We start from the raw sequence: 24,020 nt of genomic DNA on the forward strand, positions 1-24,020 counted from the left end.
TCCGGCCGTTCCGACGCCCGGAGCCCGGGGGTGTGGGAAAGAAAAAGTTCCTGCACTTTGAGAAGGGCTTGAGGGGTAGAGGGGAAGAGAACCCTACTTGGGCGAGGTTGGCTCCGGAGGTGGTGCGGGGGGGTGCACCGGAGACCCCCCTCACCGCCCCCCGCCGAGCTGGCTGTGGCTTCTCCTACCTGGGCCGTCAGGTGTGGGCCGCGAAGCTGCAGTGTCTCCGGGAGACCAGCCGGGCCGACCCGGGCGCGCGCGCGCGCGCCACGGCCGTGCGGAGAGTAGTCCGGGGGACTCTCCCCGGCGTGGCGGACGGACCCCTCTTTCTCCCCTCCACCTTCCCCGCGATCGTCGTGCAGGACACTCCCGTGGAAGCCGCCTCGGGGACACGAACACCTGGAAGGGGCCTTTGCCTTCCCACCCCCTCCACCCCCATGTCCGGCGTCCCGTCTGCCTCCTCGCGCTGTCCCCCCCCAGCCAGTGCCCACTTAGTCCCCGCAGAGGGTCTGGTCCCCGATCTTGGCCTCTAGGATTTCCTCGGGAGGAAGCTTCGGACTCGTGGATATTCCTGCCGGCTGGCGGCGGATTTGGTCGGATTTGCCCTTTTGTCTCTCGGCCGTGACCTCGAGGCCAGCCCCGGTGCACAGCGTCGTCAAGGACGCCTGGCGGGGAGGCGGGATTGTTGGAGACGTCCGCCGGCCGCGAAAGTGCGTGGTGTGTTGGCGAAGACTCATCCTTGGCTGTCGGGAGATCGGGAAGACCTCAGGCGGACGGAAAGGGGTGTGTGTGTGGGGTTGGGAGGGGGGGTCCTCGCTGCTGCCAGGGAGCCTCCAGAGAAAGAAGAAGCGGCGTGAGCGAGCCGAGCCCCGCGCCTCTCTCTGCGCCGCCCGGTGCGCCCCCGCGCGCGCGCCATGCCCAGGGGCGCCTCTCGGAGCCCACTTTGAGCCAGGCCACCGGTATTACTCTTGAGCACCTCATCTTCTGCCCTGATCTCTCCCTGGGGCACCGGGGCGCTTGGGATCGCCAGAACCCTCTCTGTTCCACGCCAGCAGACGTGTAGGCAATCTCCCTCTCCATCCTCGAAGGCGTTTGGAACCCAACCCCAGCTGTTTTTACCGCCAAGTTGCTACTCGTGGGAGATCACCGACTGTCGCCTTCCTCCCCGCCATTCTCCGCAGCGCCTGGCAGCTTTGACCCGGAGGATTGATTTTCCGCCAGGACCTAAAAAGTTGACTGCGGAGCTAAAAGACGCTTGGAGAGACCAGGGACCGGGGGTAGGTGGGGTGGGGGGGTGGGGAAGGAGCATTGCCTCCGCCTTTTAACTATTACTCCTGATCGGTATTATTTTGTACACACATCCTTGGACACTCCGGACTGCTGGTCCTCCTCACGGGGCCTCAGAGAGACTCTTTGGTTCTCTGGAAACAGGGAGCTTATACAGAGACGCCTCCCTCCCCTCCGGCCCCCCTTCCCCCAGCCTGCGAGCCCGGAGGCGTGGGGAGGGAGGAGGAGGAAGATGCCCGGCGTCGGCTGGCAGATGCTGTCCCTGACGCTGGGGTTAGTGCTGGCGATCGTGAACCCGGCGGCCCCGCAGGCGTGTCCGGCGCAGTGCTCCTGCTCGGGCAGCACCGTGGACTGTCACGGATTGGCACTGCGCAGTGTGCCCAGGAATATCCCCCGCAACACCGAGCGACTGTGAGTACGGCCCCAGCCCTCCTCCACTCTCCTTGAGGCTAGCGTCCCAGGGTTCGAGCCCCCGAGGAGCCGGCTTTGCCGGATCCTGCATGCGCATTCTGGGTTGGGCTCTCCCCCCCCCCGGGGGTGGGGGAAAAGGAGGGGCTGGGGGGGGGAGACACTGCCCCTGGGCAGCAGCCCCTGGTTCCCTTGGCTCTCCTCCCGCCATTCGCGGCCTCGGTGGGGCGGGTGTGCACCCCGCTTCCCCCGGGGTGTCTGAGGATGCAGGCGCCAGAGAACCCAAAGGGAGAGGTGACTTTGTTTGGGGGGGGGGACTCAGTAGTAGAAAAGGAAAAATGACAAGCGTGCACTCTGGGCTTCCAGCCGCTCGGCGGGCGGCTTCAGTCCGCGTCCTTGTCACCTGTGGGAGGCGGGGAGGGGATGGCGGCCGGGGGAGGGGGAGGCTCCAAAGAGAGAAACTTCCGCTCCCAGGCTTTGTGTCGCACCCTCCCTGGGGACAAAAGGAAAGGGGGGGTGTCACGGATTTGGAGATGCTCCGGGATACTCTGGAGCTGCCCCGGGACGGGGTACCAGCTCGCCTGGGAGCAGTGGGTAGCCAGCCCTCCCCTTCCCCCCCACCCCACCCCATTTCTACAGGAGAGGTTGGGGCGAGGTTGGGGTCCACGTCCAAAGACCCTGGCTGCATCCTACGAACAAAAAGTCCTATGGAACTTTGTTCCCTAGGAACCCTCCCAGCAGGGGCCGACTGCTTTGGAGACCCTCGCTGGGTCCTTTCCGACCCTCCCCGTGGCCCCCCTTCCCGCCTCGCCCTCTCCCCCCCCCCGTCCACTTTTCAGGCAGTCGTGCGCCCCTTCACGTGGCCGCGCCCTGGTGCCCCCCCTGCCTCCGGATCTCCGCGCTCGGCTGCCCGCAGACGTCCCCGCCTCCCCGTCTCCGCGCGCGCGCGCGCCTCTAATGAAGAAGTAAACGCCGAGCCGGAGTGACGGCCCACGCGCGCCTAGCGGGGCGCTTCTCTGGCTCGGGGAAGTGGAGCGTGGAGGAGGCAGTTCCCTTTGTGAACGCCCAAGTCCAGCCGCCGCCTGGCGCCCGCCAGATCATCCCTCCCTTACCCCCCCATCCCCGGCGCGCCGGGCTCTGCGGGTGGCTGGGTCCCTTACCCGGGCCCGGCGGGTGCGCCCGCTCCAGGCTCCGCGGCTCTGGGTGGCAAAGAGGACATGCCCCATCCGCTGCACCCTTGAAGCCCTCCGAGCTTTCTGTTGCCCCTTTGCGGGATCCAGCCCATGTCCGCAGAGATTCACCTGCCTGCAGCTTCCCAGGGTCACTGCCCTCCCTTCTGCTTCCCCCCCCTCCACCAGTGATCAGGCCCTCAAGCCCTCAGGGCTAAAGAAGTGAGGAACCTTACCCGAGTAGTCTTGCTGAGCCTTATTCATCTGACTTGGAGAGCAGGGACTCCTGTTATTGCAGTAGAACCCCCCCCCATGTTTTGTTTTGTTTAAAACTTGATGGTATTTTGCCATAAGGATGGGGAAATAGGGTAGGAAGAATGAGGGAGGCAATGGAAAACTCACTTCAGACACTTGGCATTTTCCTGCTCTTCAGTATCCTTTAAAGTTTCAGCACTATTGTGTCTTAAAGGAAGGAGCTGGGGAAATGGCCATTGAGTTTGGGGGGCTTTGGATAAAAAAATAATAATAATTAAAAAATCTCTCATAAAGGAAACGAAGTAATGGTTTATAACCTTCTATCAGTGACCAAGTAAACATTTTAAATCTAGATCGTAAACCTATGTGTTTATAATGAATTAAGCACGAATGTATTTCCATGAAAGAACAAACTCAAGACTGGTTTGGTTTTACTTGCAACCATTGGAACCAGGAAAGTTTAGGTCTTAACTGAGATGCCAGAAAGAGAGAGGGCCGGGATTTCTATAGGCAAAGTGATGCTTAGTCAGAAGAATTATGTTTAGGCCTCTGTACTAGCCTCCATTATAACCTCCACTCTCAATTTTCACTTTCTCCATCCCAGCCTAGTGGCAAATGAAGAGTTTAGTTTTCACACAAACAAACAAAATTGCTGAAAGATAAATTCCTCTAAATGCAAGCCTTTGAAGTGCAGTGCTATTCTTGGCACATTTTTTTTTTTAACTTTGCTTTAGAAAGTTCAGCCACCAGGCTACCTATGGTTAGTGGTCTGAAATGTTAAAAGTTCTTTCTGAATAGTAGAAAAAAAATCGTTCAGTTTTAACTTCCTGAAGGAGAATCCTTACTGGTGTGTTTACCAACACACACTCTTATAAAAAGGATAAAATTGGCAATCCTTTGTACAACTAAAGATAATTTTAAAAATTAAATTGAAAACACATCCACACACAATACACAAATAAGTTTCCCTGGTAACTTCATCGCTTCATTTTTCTGTCAAATACCCACAGAATACATTTTGTAAACTAGATCATTTATACACTATTCAAATTATTCAAAGGCCCTTCTCTCTCCAATTTACTTTCTAAGTTACGTCATTAATAGAATTGATTTTGAGTTTTGAAAGTTCTTGGTTTAAATTTTACTTGATTTAACCAAATGTGATTTAAAAAATAATAGAAATAATGTAGAACTTTCATTTTCTGGTTGTCTCTTAGGGATCTGAATGGAAATAACATCACTCGGATTACGAAGACAGATTTTACTGGGCTCAGGCACCTCAGAGTTCTGTAAGTGTTTCTTGCTGTATCTAAAAAGTCTTTTGTTTGGTTTTTAAGACTATATTTAGAATTTCTAGTCTTCTCGGATTTTACAAGTGTTGCAATGAGAACAAAAATTTTAAAGTCCTTTGTCTTTTTTTTTAACCAAACTTTTAGTAAAAATCTAGGGCTTTTAAGATAGGATATATGCCACAGAGTGTTATAGACAGGTGCTCATATATTTGTTTTATGCTATGCTTTATTCGTATAAATATGTAGATTAATTGCCTTAACAATAGGAGCAAACTATGTGACCCATTGGATACTTTGTAGATTTAAATTTACCTAGACAAATTTAAGCAGATGTACATTTTACTATAAGAGAGGTTAAATGATTAGACTTGTTTTCTGCAAAGGGCACAGAGATATAATTTCTTCCATTAAAATCAAAATCAAGCAAAAAGGCTTTCAGCAAAATTGGGGGAAATATGTACATATAAATAAATTGGTCTTAATTAACTTTCCCAGATTTTATGCCTTTGTAGCCAACAAAAATTGTTAAAGCTTCAATTAATGAGTGGGTTAAATTAGCTGTAAATAAGCCATCACTTGGAAATCAGTGTTACATAAAATTGTTTTCCCCCATAGTATTATAAATATTTATATTTCAATCACCACATACCTTAAACTCTTTGTATTCAGGCTCCACTTTTTAAGACTTATTCTGGCACTTTTGAAATCTCCCAATTGCTGTAAGAATTTAGGAATGTATTAGATGAATTACTGCATGCTTGTGCCTTAGTTAAGAACTGAGTTGAAAACTAGAAATTGCCACAATTCAGTATGAGGAGATGCTGCTCATTCATTACTATAGTCTAAAGAGTCAGATTCACAACTGGAAAATCATGTGAACTTTGTTAATAATTTTTTCTTATAAATATATTGTGGAATAGGCTGTCTGTTTACCCTCCCTGAATTCTCTCACATGTTTCATCACTGTATGTACTATTGGATCGGGATTCAGAGCAACATTTTAAAAGACAAATAGGTTACATGTTTTTAGATGCTGTGTTCTAAACTTTCTGATGCAAACATTAAGAAGCATGTTATATTTTGCATTTCAGTCAGCTTATGGAGAACAAGATTAGCACCATTGAAAGGGGAGCATTCCAGGATCTTAAGGAACTGGAGAGACTGTAAGTATTTTCAATTCCAAACTCATGACAACATGACTGCATTTTGTAAAGCACTCGAATTTGAGGATTATGTCTTCAACTTTACATCTTCTGAAAGTGTAGAGAAAATAAAGCATGATGAATAAGTTTTGCTTTTTTTCAGACTAATTTACAAGTAGAGTTTCTGGATAAAGTGTACTGACTCATAATAAAGTACAAAAGTACACATTTACTTTTCCTGACACTTCTTTTTAAGTTAAAAATATCATTATGTGTTCATCTGATTAGTCTTATTGGCTTAAGAAGGAAGAAGAGTGGTATATTTTGCAATAATGGTATATTATAATATAAAAAGGACTCAGCTAATATTTTAATAATTTTTTGTTGTGACAGTTGAAGAAGTGTTTTAAATTGTTGCTGATTATGATTTACATTTTGATTATGTCATACTTGTTAACATTGTTCATAATGATTTTCTATAGTTTTATTTTCATTTTTCTGTAGAAGCTTCTAAACATTTTCTGCTGGAGAAATAAGTTAATGATTATTAAAGATTATTAACAGCATTATCAAAGTGTGGTCATTTAATGTGGACTCTTTTTCTTCCCAGAAATGTAAATGTAAACTTCAACTTAAAGTTATGCTTTTTTCATATGTAAAATCTTAGGAATTGATACACATTACATAAGGACAGGTTTAATGCTCATAGGAATTGATACACATTACCTAAGGACAGGTTTAATGCTCAGAGTACTTGTCTATAGAAGAGAATATCTATTTCAAATAGCAAAACTACAGACTTTTCCATGTGAAATAGGAATTATCTTGTTCCTAAGTCTTGATTAGCCAAGTTTGGAAGGTTCGCATTTTAAGGAAAAATTAAAGCTTTATTTAAAGTTGCAGCAATTATTTTAATAAGTTTTCATAATAGTCACTTTAGGTCAAAATAAAAGCTTACTTGAAATAATGAAATGTGTTCATGTTAGGCCTAATGCATTCAAATTCAGTAAACTCAGGGACAGAAGTTACTTCTGTGTAATGTAGGAATGGAGAGATATCTTGTTATTTTCTGACAAATATGTCAATATATGAGGTTATATACTTATCACTTCGAGTAAAATACAGAAATGTCAGTTTACTATACTATGAAACTTTACCCATTATGAATATTGTAAATATAGGGAATATAATGTGGAATTAAAAATAAATCTAAAATCACTAGTTTATTTGATTGGAGGGTGGTAAATGAAAACAGGAAATGTTTGGTTGAGTTCGTAACAAAGTTCATAACCTATTGTGAACATATGAAAGTACTTTGAAATAATTCTTCTTTGCACTGTTTCATGTGCTTTGCTGAATATTCAATACCCTGTAACTCACAAGATATTCTTAAACAATCTAGTTTTTTAGGCACTGATACATTTTAAATGAATAGGTAAGCTTAAATAATCTTTTCAGCATTAACAGTCTAGTAAAATTAACTTCTAGTTATTATCTATGCCTTGATTCTTAACCTTCAAGTCATAAAAGTCTTAATGTTTCTGTTTTTTAATTTGGTTATATTATAATTTTAAATCTTTTTGGGAGCACCAAAGGAAAACACTTTCTTACACAGATAAAAACATAATCAAATAAAACACACTTTCTTATTGTTTTTTGCAGTCACTTCAGAGTATTATTTGAACTTTCATCTTGAATAAATTAACTTTTCCTAAAAATTATTAACTAGATGCCATGTGATGTGAAATTCGATTAGAGTTGTAAATAGGTGCTGTTCTTTGACTTTTTTTTTTTTTTTACTTCCCTTGGGAATGTCACTTCATCTCAGAACAATTTTCTATTTTACTAAGGCAAAGTCAGATGCTGCATTGCAGAAGGCTTTCTAATTTTGAATGAAAACTAATATATATGCAGGACATCTTTACATCACCCCAGCTGCTGGCCAAGAGCAAATATTTCATATTTGTGAGGAAAAGCTGAGAAAATTCCTTTTGTTTACAACTGCCAAGTCCATCTGATGGAAGCACATTGTTATCTGACAGCCAATTCATCTCCTTGGGACTCTGGAATTCTAAACCATTTCTTAGGAACATTGTGGATACACTTTTCAAATATTTATTTTAAAAAATATGTTAAAATGGTGAAGCACTTTTACTGAGGAAGCCATTCACATTATTGTGAAACAGACCATTTTAAATTTTGTTTGCTGTCTTATTTTCAAAAAAGAAAATAAAACCACCTTGTAGTTCCTTGTTCAAATTATGATAGCCTGTGTTAGATACCAGGTAGCATGATCCAGTGTTCTAAACATCACCAAAATGATGTGTTTCCCCACATAACTGCAAGGGACTAGGAGAGATGTGGGGGAGAGGGATGAGAACTTTTAACAATAAATCATGTAAATTTACATGATTTTTATTTAGATACATAAAAGTATAAATTGAACTCTAAATCATGAAAAGATATAGCAAAGTAGATTAATGTTTACATATCATATTGGGAATAGTAAGTTTTCTGTTCTTGTGCAAAAAAGAAAATAGAAATATTAGATGTATTAGGGAAATGAAAATTTAGCATTTTCATTTTAAGATGATACAACTTAAACGTTGCCTTTTGTAAGTATTTCACTAGTATGTCTTTTTTCTTTTTTATCAGTTGAGTTTGAGCTTGATTTAGAGAAACAAGAAAACAGAAGCTCTACGATTTTTTTCTCTAAATCATATTTTCTTGTCTTTCAAAAACAAAATCATTTTAACTTTGTATTACTGACTTTTTCCTTGGATGCAAAATTTTATTTAATTACTTTTTGTATCTTCAAAAAAAACACAAAAAACAGAATCATTTTAAGTTGAATTTAACTTCACCATGGAATTGAGAAGCTATTATTTGAAAATCAAAGCATCAAAGCTACAAAAGAAAGATATTTTTCCACTCCAAAAAATGGGTGTGATTCAGAATATTCAGGCTGTTCAGTGGTAGATGAATGCTAACTCCTTAAATCCTTCCTTCCCTATTTGCCGTATCCTTCCTCCTACCCTCCTTTCCTCTTTTACTGTCTTCTTTTCTTTTCTTGGCTTTTTCTCCCCCCCCTTTCCTCCTTCATTCCTCTCTCCTACTTTCTGTTTATAGAAAACAGACTTAAATGATTTGATCATTATCAGAGTGTGCTTATACATCCATGTAAAAGAAATAAGTTTTAGTCATGCCTTAACAACTCAAACACATTACTTCCCTTTCTGAAAGTTTGCTCCTGTATTCCCAGACCTAAAATGTGCATTGCAGGTTTTCTATGATGATATATATTGTCCGCATTTATGATCTGTTTGTGTGGGGAAAATATAGGAAGTCTTGAGAATGTGTCTCTTGCACAATGCATTAGCAGGCCTCCTATTGCTTTATCACAGGGTTCAAAGGAAATGTAAGGTAGTTAAATGACAAGCTAATTCAATGAAAATTAAGGCAGAAGAAACTATAAGCTAGGGCAAAGAATCAGACATTGGGAACCTTTTCTTATACTTCCAGAAATACTTGCATATATTCAGAATTTATTCTTCATGCAAAGCTATTAATTTAAGATATTTCTCAGCTGTTTAACAAAAATAACACTTAGGCCTTGGAATTCTGTGGGCTGGAATAAAATTCTATTGCTCACTTAAAGTTTGCAGACAGTTGTGATTATGGATCAGTCAAGAGTTTCATTGCTTTTTAAGATGCTTTGATCTATACTCCAATACTTTAAATTAAGGGAAATACGTATATGTCTAGCTTATGTTAGAAGGAATAGCATGCCATGAAAAATATTGGAATTAGACTTCATGTGGACTAACAATTCCTTATACTTTTCATTAAATAAATTGCAGAAGTGATAGAGGCAAGTATACTTACACCTTTCCACCAATAATATGTAAATAAATATGCTTTCAGACAAATATTGCTTGACATTTTCTTAGTATCAATCTCTTTGTATGTAAATATCCTTTTTGGGGGTTCTATCTGCTTTGTCTTTGGATAGTTATTTTGTTTGAAAATGTAAGTCCTGATAATATTGTTATAACACATCAGAGGCAAGGATTCTGGAAAATAAGTCTATTGTTCATTTAAATGCTTTAAAATTTCCACCAAACTGACAAAAACAAAATAATCTCAGAGTTTTACTTTAGAAAAGTCTAAATTCCTTTACAGTAGGGCCTCTATTAGGAAAGAAACACTGCATTCTCATGAAAAAATATCTTAAAGGCCCACTTCTTTTTTCCCCCCTGAAACGTGGCTGGATTTATCCTGTCTACTTGAACAGCCCATTATTAAGCAAGTGACAGTGTGAGGTTGGTTTTTGTGGTTGTTTCACACATGAGTTAAGGGGAAAATATACTGTGCAAAGGGCCTGAAGGAAAGCGCTATATCCTGAGTTCTCTGAGGATATAGAGAAACCCTCTTCTGACTCATCCTGTATAGGCAACACCTATCACATATATTTAACTTATCATAAAGGCAAAAGAGCTGGGCAGATCTCCTTGGAAAAAGAATGCAAGCTCATCTCAAAAGATTATCCTTTGGCATCTCTGTGTATAAATTTAAAACACTGTAGTCACTTTCTTGGAACTTTTTAAAAAAGAAATACATGACATGGTAACAGAGCCTGCCTATACACATTGTATAAAAATGATTTAAATGATATGATATTCATGAAAGGCCAATTATTTGCATGCATTTCTAAGCAGTATGGCCTACTTTCCGTTATCTGTCTTGACTAGAGTCATAGAAAGTTGTAAAACAAGTGACAAGCTTAGAGTACCCCATCCTTTGGAGAGTTCCTTCTGCTTTTTTTTGTGTGGGCCCCTGAAGTCAAATGGTGATGAGAAGACCCCGTTTCCTCTTTGTGGACCATTTTCTAAATTGTGAGGCAGTGAAGCTGTTTATTTTTCCCACATCTGTTTTGGGTTCCTCCTTTGTGGCAGTGTTTGCCGGATGTTGTATCCCTTCTACCTCGCCTGAAATGAGGAGTTGAGTTTGCACTGTTGCAGTGTATTTGTGGAAGGAGCGAATGTCAAATATTTCACATTGAATTCTGTCTTTTACTGCTTTGCATACCTTTCTGCTTGAATTATGCTTCCCAAACTGTGTTTCAGCACTTTAGAGAGAGTGAGAGCCCCTTCTTCACATGGACTTTGCATGGACTGCCCTTATCTTTTCTTGAAACACGTACATCTGCTGGATTATGAGGAATATTGGTAGGAATGCTTTCCTCATGAAAGCCCTGTCATGCTAGAGCTAATTAGATGTTATTAAACTTGCAAGATTGCTTTAATGTTGCATTTTCCAAGGTTTTTCAGCATTTGTCCACTGCAGATATATAGGTGACCCACTCTGGTGCACTGGCTATGTGCTGCTGTTTTAGGGTTCTGGTTATAAAGCACAGAGCTTTGGTTGATTTTAGATTCCTTGTAATATGCTCTGTTGGTGTCTGTTGTTCCTTGGAATGCCAGACAAATACTTGTTAGTTGTATTGTGGATTCTATGCTTGTGCATGTGTGCACACACCCACACACCCATACATACTCTTTTCTTTTTCTTTTACTTTTTTTTTTCAGGTTGGTCATGGGGCTTGAACTCTGGGCTTGGGTGCTGTCCCTCAGCTCTTCAGCTTAAGGTTAGCGCTCTACCACTTGAGCTACAGTGCTACTTCTGGCTTTTTCTGCTTATGTGGGGCTAATGAATTAAACCCATGGCCTCATGCATGCATGCAAAGCAAGCACTCTACCACTGAGCCACCTTCCCAGCACCCCCCCATCCCCCACACAACCTTTTCAAATCAGAAAAAAAATGAGGTAAGAGAGACTTCAGAAAATATATAGTGTCAATTTCCCTGTTGGATGTTGATACTGCTTCATATTTAAAACCTGTTTCTTCACCTTTAAAAGCAGGGATGATGGTTACAGTCTATCTCATACTTACAGCACAAGATTCAAGTAAAGTAATTGTACATACTTCACAAAAAGCTTGGAAGACATTGCATGGGAAATTATCCGGACTTCACCACACCTGTCATATTTCTGAAGAGTTGAGTTTGGGAATTGCTTTTTATGTTTGAGATTAGGAATGACTTTACTGAAGAATGTGGGTAGTAAATTTATGCATGCGAGTTTACAGTTATTTTCATTCTAATTTTTCTTAGCACATAGCATGAGTTCACTAAAAGGGAAGAAACTATCAACTCTGCTTCAACTTTTACCTCAATGTGTTTTTTATATCTTCCCTGAACACCTGGAGAAATAGTGATAGGAAAACAGACTAACTGGAAGTAGCATTTGTATTAGTAAATGTTGACTTCTCTAGCCTGAAATACAAAGAACAAAATTATCAATTGATATCATTACTGAAAATACAAACTTTCCTTCTGTGAAACAAGATCAATTGATAACTATAAAATATTTAAACTTTAGTTTAATACAAGATGGTAAAGTATTTCCTCTAGAATGTTAGAATAACAAGATTTTGAAAGATAAATGGAAAGTTGACATAAAAAGAAGCCACAAAAGGAGCTGATTCATTCTGTCCTTGATCATTGGTATTTGAGAAATAGTTTCCTAGAAATTATCAAGTCAACATGTATTGAGTGCTTATTACAATCCTGGCATGATTCTAAAATACATCATTGATATGTAAGTGAAAACAATATCTTTTGACTGGCCTTTGTAATATTGCATTCATTTTGCTTTAGATGGAAGGTCGAAAATACCAATTGAGTTGAGGTGAAAGTTTTTTGTTGTTGTTGTTGTTTTGTTTTTAAAGAGAAGATTGCAATCTCTACCAAAGGAGAAAACTCCCAGGAACATCTGGCTGGCAGATAGTTTCAAACAAAGCTTGTCAATAATGCTCAAATTGAGGTTGCTGAGAATCAGCATTTCAGTTGTCTGTGGTGGTTTGTACAACACAGATAAATTACTCCTCTGGAAGTCACACTCAAAAACAGCTGACAATACGGATTGGTTGTTGAGATCTCTTCTTACCTCTCCTTTAAGAAAAAGTATACTTGAGAAATATATCACAGGCTTTTCTAAAACCATGATGTGCTGTCCAGAGAATTTTCAGAGTCTAGTTTCAGAGTTAATAACACAGTACCTCTGTTATCTTCTTGGACACGAGCATCCTTGCTCTAAATAATGGGGGATTAACTCATGTGGCCTGTTCAATAATGCCGATTCTCACTGGCTTCCATCAATAACCCTGTGCAATATCCTTAATTCACTGCATGCTATTTTCTAGTCTTTGGACCATCACATTTTAATGTCAATTCATTTACATTAGAGTTTTCATTATGAAACTATTTGACTCACTAGGAATTCTTCTGTGATAGTAGACATGAAATTACATTTTCTGTAGCTTATTTTATTATGTAATTGTTTCACATCTTAACAGTCTTTAAAGTAGGTCTACATTTAAAATTTTTCATTAAAGATTTAATTCCTAGTCATTTTAGTATAATCTTCTCTCTTAAATGTTTTTAAAAATAGTTTTGAAAGAATTTTGCTTTTACCTTAATGTTTTTATGTCCTTTTAACCTTAGTACTGTTGGAAGAGAAAATAGAACTAAATGTACTTATACACTTTTTAAGAAAAGCAAAAGCAAACTTTTACTGCTTTTGTGTCTTACCTGCCCATTTTTATGTGATGCAACCTAGTCTTAGGCTCCCAATAAAAATGGAGGGTTAAAATATAATAACACCCATGAATGAATGATAGTTAAATTCAGATAAAAGTATTTTAAATGTATTTTTCTTTTTTCTCATTTTAAAATATATGTTTAAAACAACTGAATATAATACTGGCCTATTAAGAATTAAAACATTGATTTATGTTCAGTGTAGTGTATTAATTTAAGAGATGGATTATATACAACCATGTTTTTCTCAAGGAAAGACTGGTGAGCAGCAGTCGTCCAGCCTTACTTTGTTTTGAATGACCACTTAGGAATGTTAGACTGGGTTATTTTGAGAAGGGGGATTCAGATGGTAGGTTCTGGAGTAAAGCCACATGAACCCACCTCTGCCTTTCAGCAGTACACTTCTGTGGCAGTGTTGTGAAGGAGAGGCAGAGTTAAGTCATGTGACACTCAGCATAATGACAATCACATAATGCTCTTAGTATATGTTAACTTAATCCCTGGCCATTTTATAATATTCTTTTCTCTTGTGTTTTTTGTTTAATAGTTTGAAAGAGTTTTGTTTTTACTTCAACCTTTTTATGTACATTTAACCTTAGTACTGTTGGGAGAGAGACTAGAACTAAAAATGTACTTATACATTTTTGTCAGTCCAGGGGCTTGGGCACTGTCCCTGAGCTTTTGATCCAGGCTAGCACTCTACCACTTGAGCTACAGTGCCACTTCTGGCCTTTTCTGTTTAGGTGGTACTAAGGAATTGAATCCAGGGCTTCATACATGCTAGGTAAGCACTGTACCACTAAGCCACATTCCCAGCCCTGTACTAATCTCTTAAGGAAAGCAAAAGCAAACTTACAATGCTTTTTAGTGTGTACCATGCTTCTTTTGATCTTACCTTAAGAAACACCAGAAATATGAAAATAATTATCCAGAGAAAGACACTACTGGTACTCAATCTGTAATAAAACATTGACAAGAAAGCAAGTAGCAACTATCCATTGTTTAAACACATTGAGTTCCTTCCAACTTCTAGTTGATTCTGAGAACCTGTGAGTAGAGGAATGGAGGCGAGGAGGTGGATGGACAGGGCAGGAGGAAACTCCATTTAAGGAATCTGGAAGCAGGTTGGATGGTAGGGCTCCAAATGAATACAGGTACATCATTTTAGCATGACAGAGAAAAATGGTCCTGATACAGAATGCATATGCTTCGCCCTGGCTGAATGGCATAAAAATGCAGAGAGTGGTTGGTTCTCATTCAACATTTCCTAAGAATCTACTAAGTGCCAGGGGAGACTGGGAAATGTTGAATGAGAACAGACCAGGTCTTTGTCTTTTGATACAGTGCAAAACCTAGTGAAGTACTGAGAAGGAGGAGGGAACACAAAGATATGGACTTGAGACTTGAAAAGCTCATAGCCTCATGGGAAAGAGACCAGGACATGGGTAAACAGAATACAGTGTAAGAGACTGTTATCGAGGGGACAGAATCTAACTGGATGCAGGGGAACTGGGAAGTTTCACACGGAGAACATAAGAAAGTACCATTTGGCAGGAAGGGAGAGAACTCTACAAAGCTGCCTCTGCAGGCAGGATTGAAGGAGCATGTCTATTGTGGATGGAGAATCCAGTGTTTGCTCATCTGATGCTTTGGATATGATTAAGAAAGCCTATTTCTGCTATTTTTTAGAAATCGTGATAGATGAGCTCTTTGGACAATGTGTGTGTATACATATAAGTAGTGGATTACCTACAAAACTTCTTATGACCGCTATTGTGATTATTTGTAATCAGTTTTTTTTGAGAGTCAAAGGAAGCTATATTTTATTGAAATTGGAAAGCAGTAGATTTTAGAAGTACTATATCCTCAGAATCATATCTAATAGAGAAAAAATAGTTTTTCATTTCACTTTAAACATTTATGAGCTTTATTCTTAAAATGTCAGCCTCTTTGCCTCTTACTTAGCTTTCAATACTTTTCCTTATTAGTATATATTTTATTAAGTGCTGAGAGTATTTCTATGGGTTACCAGTTCTTTACAAACATGAATTTGGAAGTGGAGCTGTGGCTTAAGTAGTATAGTGCTACCCTTGAGAGAAAAAGCCAAAAGTGAGGCCCTCAGTTCAAGCCCATACTGACATAAAAAATGAGAAAGAATATCAATTTAACTGAAGTTCATGGGTTACTGTTTATTCTCATGGAATCTTGGAGTAGAAAAAGTTTTGAAGCACACTGTTCTAGCTTTACACTTAATACTAGACTTTATTTTTTTTTGTCCATCATGAGGCTTGAACTCATGGCCTGGACACTGTCCCTGAGCTCTTTTGCTTAAGGCTAGTGTTGTACCACTTTGAGCCACAGCTCCACTTTCAGTTTTGAGTGGTTAATTGGACATAAGAATGTCATGGGGATCTTTCTGCCTGGGGCTGGCTTTGAACTATGATCCTCAGATCTCAGCCTCCTGAGAAGCTATGATTACAGCTGGAAGCCATTGGGGCCTGGCTCAGATTTTTTTTAATCTATTTTAAACATATGATCAGGAAAAAAGATGAATATATGAGGTCAATAGTAAAGAGTTTATCAAGGCAGGCAGAGCTCTCTTTCTGCGTATGTCTAAGCTTGAGAAAGACCTTTCTTTTTACCTACTTTCCTGGGGATTGTGATCACTGTTCTCATTGTTGCACTCAGAAAACTAAGTAAATGTAATTCTGCTTTGCCCCAATGATCCACTGAATACGTCAGGATTGATATATCTTCTTTCTGTGCCCTTTTAACATGGATCTCAAAGATGTAAGACACACAGCTGGTGTTTTCAGTGTGAGGTTGTTAGATTCTTGAGCTTCTTGCTCTTCTCTGAAATAAAGCAGCTTTGAAACACTAGTGTGTGTGTGTTCACATTAGCAAGTTATTGTTTTATTTAAATTTGGGAAAAGTGGAGTGATAGGCAATTATTTTTAATTGGAATTCTGGTATATCAGACATAATAGTAGGTATGCCTAGCCCCAAAGAACTCAGTAACAGGGAATCAGGGCTTACGGTGAGCTAGAGTTGCAATCAAATTCCTTTTATTATTTTTACTTTGTGTGTGTGTGTGTGCCAGTACTGGGACTTGAACTCAAGACATCATACTCTTACTTGTCTTTATCTCTCAAAGCTGGTGCTCTACCATCTGAACCACACTTCCACTTCTGGCTTTCTGCTGGTTAATTGGAGATGTGTGTCTCAAAGGATTTGCTTATGGAAACTGGTTTAAACTGGGATCTTCTGATCACAGTTTTCAGAGGAGCTACGATTACCGGCACGAGCTACCAGCATTTCTCAGCAATCACATTCTTCTCCAAGTACTTAAAACTTGCCATTATCAGTTAAACACTTTTGAACGTTGCTTAAACAATGTGCTGCATCACTATTAGCTGAAACTCCAAATCTTAAATTGGGTAAAGTATGAAATGCTGTGGAATGCGCCTTCATCTTTGATCATTTTCTCCAGGTTTTGCTGATGAGCCAGATCAGGCTGACACATGCTCATTTTCTGAGTTACTAGTTTTTTTCAACTAAATAATGGTAGGGGAAAAACAAAGGAGGAGGCAACAATGCTTGATAAGAAATGTACTCATTACCTTGCTCATGTAACTGTAACCCACCTGTCCAGTATTTTCACCAGATGCCCCTCAGTAGATGAATGGATCAAGAAAATGTGGTATATATACACAATGGAATTCTATGCCTCCATCAGAAAGAATGACATTGCCCCATTTGTTAGGAAATGGAAAGACTTGGAAAAAATTATATTAAGTGAAGTAAGCCAGGCCCAAAGAAACATGGTTTCCCTATTTGCAATAACTAGTATATGTCTGAGACAAGTAGAAAAAGTCAGATAAGTTGATGTTAGGTGAAATGAACCCTAAGATATGTATTCAAATGTTTTTTTTCTTTCATGCATAACGCATTTATGAGATTATTTCTTTGTTGCTTTGTATGTCCCTCCCCCACAATATAACCCATGCTTTCACTGTATTTGATGTCGGTATAATTTGTGGAGGGGAAGGGGAGAAACAAGTCGTTTAAATAAGGGTACAGGTGGACCTGTTGCAACAATGAGAAGTACATGTTGTCATGTCAAAAACGAACTTTACAACTTTGGTGGGGGGGGGGAGGATTAGGTGGGAGCAGGGTGAGGCTGGGAAGGGATGGGAAGGGGAAACAAAGGAGGAGGTTACAATGCTTGTTTAGAAATGTACTTATTATCTTGCCCACCTAATTGTAGCCCCTCTGTACAGTATTTTCACAATAAAAAATAAAAATTAAAAAAACTTATAAAAAATGGGTAACAAACTGAAATTTCCATTTCCCTAAACTTGACTGAAAATCTAGAGCATTTTAGACTGTCTATGAATTATTGTGAAGCACCACTTAGTGTAGAATTTTTCTGCTGTCTCTTGAAGCTGCCTGACAGACAGACTGGAGTCTCAGTGATGGAAATTTTCATCAGTTTGCATATTCTGGTTGACTGCCACTGCAGGGGATTCATGTGTAAGAGTTCAAGGCCAATAATCATCATCTGTCTAAGCATAATGGAAAATTGCATGAAAGATTCATATAACAAAAGGTGTAACCAACTTTGGATTTGTAATGCTTGAGTTCGCTTGAATGTCATTTTATTCTTTCTTCAAATGCAGGATGAGGCATGACACTACCAAATCGCAGACTCCTGGGTACGTATTTTCTGCGTAACATGAGCTTTGTTTCTGTTTTCTCTAAAGGCGTTTAAACAGAAATCACCTTCAGCTGTTTCCTGAGTTGTTGTTTCTTGGGACATCGAAGCTATACAGGCTGTAAGTAGACACAAATTGTTATTGTTACTTTGGGGAGGACCTTGTGTTTTATTAAATGTATTTTGGATCTGTTTCCTTGAGCTTTCTTGGAATTTATTGGCTAGTGGATTACTAGATTAAAAATTTGTCTTATTTTCTGAAGTAAATTTATGATTGCTTCTATGTGGTTCCAACATGGCTTCATTTGGTTTATTATTTCATGGCTCATGTATGCGTTATTGCTTTTGGGTCATTTATTTTGTGTTGCATGGTGATGGAGAGATTTGCATATTTCTTATTGGAGACTTTTTGATTGAATTCGAAAGAGAAAACTTGGTGCGATGCTTCCTCTGAGGAGGACGTTGGCAGGCTTTCCTTGCAAAGTTGGAGCTTCTCACTATCAGCCTTTTTTGGTATTGTTTCTGTGCTCAAGGAGTAGTGTTTATTAGTGTGAAAATATTATTATAAGGTAAAGAGTGCTGTAAATTCCCCCTTAAGTGTTTCTTTCAAAGCCAGAATCCCGGCCCGTGCCACAGGAATGACCAGCAGGAAAGGTTTTCCTATCAAATACGTCATAGACTGTTAAAGGAAGTTGTTCCATAAAGGAGCATAATACGAGTCTGAGGTGGAAACAGATTTTCCTAATTGGAATGAATGCTTGCTCAATGACCTAATGTATTCTAGTGAAAACACATTTTCTAAAGCTTTTAAAATTAGATGATCAGCCTTTGAATGATTTTGCACCAATGAGAGATAAGCTACAAAATGTTAGAAGAGTAAAGAGCAATGGCTATTGATGTTCTTGTATGTCGTGGCAAAAACAAAAACCTGCGGGAATAAATGAATTGTTCAGAGTGGTCCCACCTGGGAAGTCCCAGATGGTAGTGTTTGCAGAGAACGTGAGACTATTGCTTTTTCTCCAAATCTGACTTTGTAGCCTCTAAGTTCATGCCAGAAGTAAGAGGACCTTCCTCACACACATATCTACTAAAGCCAGGCTTTCTTCTCTATCCTCCTGATAGCTTAACTCACCATAGATACGATTTTCCCAGCGACATAGTACACATCTCTCTAGAGTCTGACTTTCTGAATTGCTCTTCTGAGGGTAACCAAAATCACTATGTTCATATATATATATATATATATATATATATGAGATATATTTATATACATTTGATATATATTTATACATATGTGGACACAAATGTATATATACCTCTTTTTAAAAAAACATTCTTTAGGGTATGTTTTTAATGAAGGAAATAGGATGTAGATTGCTATAAACATTGTATGTTCATGTATCAGTTGTATACACACATGTATATATATCTCTTAAGAAAGCATTCTCTAGGATATGTCTTTAATCAAGGAAATGGGATGTAGCCTGCTATAAACATTGTATGTTCATGTGTCAGCTGAAACTTAAATTTAAACATTTGTGCTTAATATTTCCAAGAAAGGTATTGGGTTGTTTTTAAATAGTACTCCATTTTCTGGTTTTGTTATTGGTGATGGAGAAGATTTCAAATGGTTGATTTCAGGCATTGAAGTGTTAAAAAGAAATACTAGCAGTGTGCATGTAAAACATGCATGGCAGTATAGGAAGTTGTTTTTAATGTACTGCAAATATGAATTGGGACAGGGCACTAACTACAATTAAAATTATTAAGCTCCAGAGGAAATGTCTGATGTAACATCAACTATGTCTTAGAGAAACAAGAATATTTAATGTTTACTTTAGAATTATGTGGATAAATTTCCCCAGCATTTATAAGGCTCTGTAATGAATTTGCAGAATTCCCCTATTAGCAAATTAGCCTGACATTTTACCCTCTTTGACAATACTGTATTAGTGGACCAAGAGATTTCTCATATTTTTTATAATTTTGTAAGTTTCTGAAACTTCTATGAAAGAGACTTGAAACTTTCAGAAGTGAGTGAAACAGAACCCGTCAAAATGTGCTTAATGCTAAAAACATCCCCTGCTTGTTATTCAACCATCAGTATAGGCTCTGGCTATGTGACTTCTTCTTGAATCCTCAAGTCAGAAACTTTCTTTTGAGTTGAGTTAATACTATCTTATTTGAATTAGATGTAGGTTAATTGTGAATCATAGTATTTCTCCTGAGAGGAAAACTTAGAAGCTCCATGTGACCACTTCTTAATGCTGAGGATTGCTAATGAAATTAAACAGCAAGCACTGAGAATCTTTAATAAGGGATAAAAGCATATAAATCTGACTACCAAGCTAGTGCAATTATGAAAAGCAAGGAGGCAGGTTCAAATATGTGTGTATGTATATTTATGTAGTACAGGTGCCTAGTAATAAATATTGAAACAAATATTATAGTAAATTTGAAAATATACCCAAAATTACATTGCAAGAGTGTCCTTTAAAATGTTCATTCAAAAATGAATCTTGTACAAGCCAGCTTTATGTGGAAGAGCAAATGATTCTGAGATTTTGACAGATAATTGAGAAGAAAATATTTGGTTGTTGTCTGTAAATATTATGGATCTTAGCTGGGCACTAGTGGCTTACACCTGTGACTCTAGATACTCAGTCAGCTGAGATTTGAGGTTCAAAGCTCAAAGTCAGCCTGGGAGGACAAGGCCTTGATATATGGGTCCAGCAAAAAGCTGGAAGTGGAGCTGTGGCTCTGGTAGAGCACCAGCCTCAGCGAAGAACATCAGATCATGAGCCCTTGAGTGTAAGCCCCAGTAGCAGTGCTCATGTGCATGCAGGAGGGCATGTACACATACACACACCCATACACGCACACATGCACCCCCAAATCCATAGTTACTCAAGCACTACATAACATAGGATGGCCATAAGAACTCATGAAAAAAATTATTTTCTTTATAAACTATTAGGCTGTTATTTTTCTTACGGTATCTTTCAACTTAATGTATTTTTCCTAATACATCACCAAGAAAAGGTTTTTTCCAGTTTCATATGTAGCTCATACCTTCGTATTTGACTTTTAACATTGTTTAGATGAAAGCTATTCCGATGAATTGGACATCACACAGATTATTTTTTGAGTTTTTGTAAGGAATAATCACCATTTGACTCTTGGCTGAAAATGAGATGCCAGGAGACTCCCAGATGCTTTCTTTTTGCAGAACCTAAATGCAATATAAAAGAAAAGAGGTATACTGTATATGAATTATGATTCGACATGGTTGATTGCAGCTAGCGGCCAAATATGCTTTCCCTGTGCTGTCTGCTCCAATTTCTCTTTGGACGGGTTGAGAGAGCATTGCATGTTCAGGTCAAGATGTTTGCTCAGAAATAGTAGTACAGTTGCAGCTGTGTTTGTTGGAGCAGGAGACTAGTTTAAATAGCATTACCATTTATCCAGTCCATTAACAGAACTGTGTAAAATAATACCAACCCTGTGTAAACTACAGGACAGTGTAATAAAATTACAAGCACTTGTTGACAGATGAAAAGTGTAAGTAAAGGGAAAGTAAAACTTAAAAAGTGATAGGTTGAAGGTTAAAAGTTAAAGGGTGAAAGGTTGTAGGCTAAAAGACACAGCACATAGTTTTCTTACCTTGTATATAAAGATTTTATCCACCTTGTTAGGTTCCTTTTCCAAAACCAAAGATGCATTTTTTAGGATCAATCTAAAAGTGAAGAGAATTATTTTCAGGACAATCTGGAGCTGTTTAACTGCAAAAGAGATTGGAATACATTTTGAAATCGTTGGCTTTGATGTGTCAAAACTGATGATTAGTATATGCAAATCTTTTAGATAAACACAACCTTAAAGGTGGCTTATGAGTGTGTGATTCACAGTTTCCTATTCTGAGTTTGCAACTACAAATCTTGACACATTAGAGAGGAATTTCATTGATAATACTGTGGTTAGGTCTTTGGTTGTAAATATTTGGTTTGTGGTTTTTGGTTTATTTCTTTGATTATTATTATATTTACTCAGAGTTCTAACATAAACTAGACCGTCCACAGCATTTTGCACAAACAGTATTTTTACTTGCATCTACCAAGCCAAAGACAAAACTAAAACACCTCCTCCTCCCTTCCCCCCATCCTCCCCATTAACAAACTATGTCTCAGTGGCACACTTTATTTACTTCTTTGAGAACAGAGTTTTTATTTCTGGTTAAGAAGTGGTATTTATTATTCCAAGTGCATTTTAAGCTATTAAAATATCTCACTGTATGTGCAGTGGTGGGTAAAGCTTACAACTCATTTGATGACCAATCATCATATACTTACCTGAGACTAATAAGAGTTTGACGACTTAAACAGATGGGTAGATGACCACCCATTTGCTTTCAGAGAAAAATCTCAAATTGTTTCTGAAAACTATTGTAGTGGGACTTTGAAAAACAGTAAACTTAATTTTTGTTTTATTAAGGTTAAAAAAACAACAACAACAGTTACTCAAGCAGGAAAACTACACCATGAAGCTATCTTTATTTTCCCACTTCTGTAGGAGCTTAATTTTTTGTTTCTTGTTAAAGTAGTTTTAGAGAAATGCTTATTATAAAAGATTCTGAATGCTCAAAAAATAGATAAATTAATCTCATTCATTATCTTTTCACCCAGATAAAGTTACTACCATAATTGGCAATTATACATTTAGTTGTTTTTTTATAATTATGCATACCAATAATGTCCCCAGGTTCTAGTATGTAGTACCGTTTTTGGAAATGCTCAGTAATTATTTGATGTATTGGCTTATATCTCAGTTGGAGAAAGGCAATATGAATAATAGAGAGATAAAGTAAATTGCAAAGATATGTTGACTAATAAAATGTTTGACTCTATTAGGTTTTCTAAACTTTGAAATATTTCCATAGACACAGTACAGTCAAATTGATCCACATTAAAGCAAATCATGCCTTATTTTAAATACTGTAATTAAATAAACTTAACCCCCACATTTTTTACCTGTACATTGGAGAGAAAGGATTCTCATCCTCTCACATTAAACACAATATGACAGTGGAGTCTCTAGAAAAAATCCCTGTTCATTTAATTTCTGCCAGCTCTTATTGAAGATGGGCCTATGAGAGGTGTCAGGTGCCATTTTTACCGTTGGCCTGTTTGGCCCCTGCCACTATAAATCCAACAGAGCTTGTACAGGAATTGCAGGTTGCAGTTGCTAGGGTTACCATTGTCTAGCCAGTTCAATGCCATGACTCATCTGGCAAACTGTTCTCATATCTACCCCTGACTTGTGGCTGAGGTTGCTGTGGAGCTGAGGACCAAGTTCTTGGGGAGACGGCTTCCATCTTAGCATCTGGCATAAGGAAACAGTGTTCGCTTTGTATACTGACACTTATGTAAGAGCAATAGAGTAATGCCCTAATCGTTGATAGCAAGGAATCAGTAAAAGAGATAAAACTTGGAAAAGCATTAACTTTGAATGATGAAAACATGAAGTCCTTTATTACTTATTAACTTATTACTTATTGTTATTGCATAATAATTAAAGTGTCAGGTCAGTTATTACTTATTAAGTAACTTATTCACTGTCGATCCTAACACACTGTGCGGGCCCCATAAAATGGTGATATATAAAGAGAACTCGGTTGAAAATAATTGCCTTTATGTAATACAGAGGTTTATTTTTAAGCAAAGAGACCAAAAACTTGTTATAAGGATATCTGAATATATCTCAGAAAAACTGTTACCACTTACTATGAACAAAAAGTTTTAAAAATGCACACGTTGAAAGGTGCTAAAATTATATCAGAAATTTTCCTTTAAGACCAAAGAGGTTTGGTGGGGTGAGTTTTGTTTTGTTTTCCATTGCGGGGCTTGAACTCAGGATCTGGGCACTGTTCCTGAGTCTCTTTGTGCTCAAAGCTAGCGCTCTACCACTTGAGCCATAGCACCACTTCTGGTTTTTAAGTGGTTAAGTGAAGGTAAAGTCTTACTGTGACTTTTCTGCCTGTGCTGGCTGTGAACAGTGATCTTCAGATCTCAGTAGCTAGGAGGCACTGGTGCCACC

General features: G+C 39.0%; 1 protein-coding gene across 1 annotated transcript in view; it reads left to right on the forward strand.

Annotated features, from left to right (window-relative positions):
- The first annotated feature begins 1,320 nt into the window (after window positions 1-1,320).
- The window catches only part of LOC105980153 (slit homolog 2 protein-like), a 149,433-nt gene continuing 126,733 nt past the window's right edge, over window positions 1,321-24,020 (forward strand). Inside the window, exons 1-4 of the mRNA XM_013008894.1 lie at window positions 1,321-1,698; window positions 4,337-4,408; window positions 5,503-5,574; window positions 17,977-18,048. Coding sequence (XP_012864348.1) covers window positions 1,520-1,698; window positions 4,337-4,408; window positions 5,503-5,574; window positions 17,977-18,048 — 395 coding nt within the window. The 5' untranslated portion in view covers window positions 1,321-1,519. The remainder of the gene's footprint in view (window positions 1,699-4,336; window positions 4,409-5,502; window positions 5,575-17,976; window positions 18,049-24,020) is intronic.

The sequence above is a fragment of the Dipodomys ordii genome, unplaced genomic scaffold (assembly GCF_000151885.1).
Source record: "Dipodomys ordii isolate 6190 unplaced genomic scaffold, Dord_2.0 Scaffold8, whole genome shotgun sequence".
Classification (NCBI taxonomy): Eukaryota; Metazoa; Chordata; class Mammalia; order Rodentia; family Heteromyidae; genus Dipodomys; species Dipodomys ordii.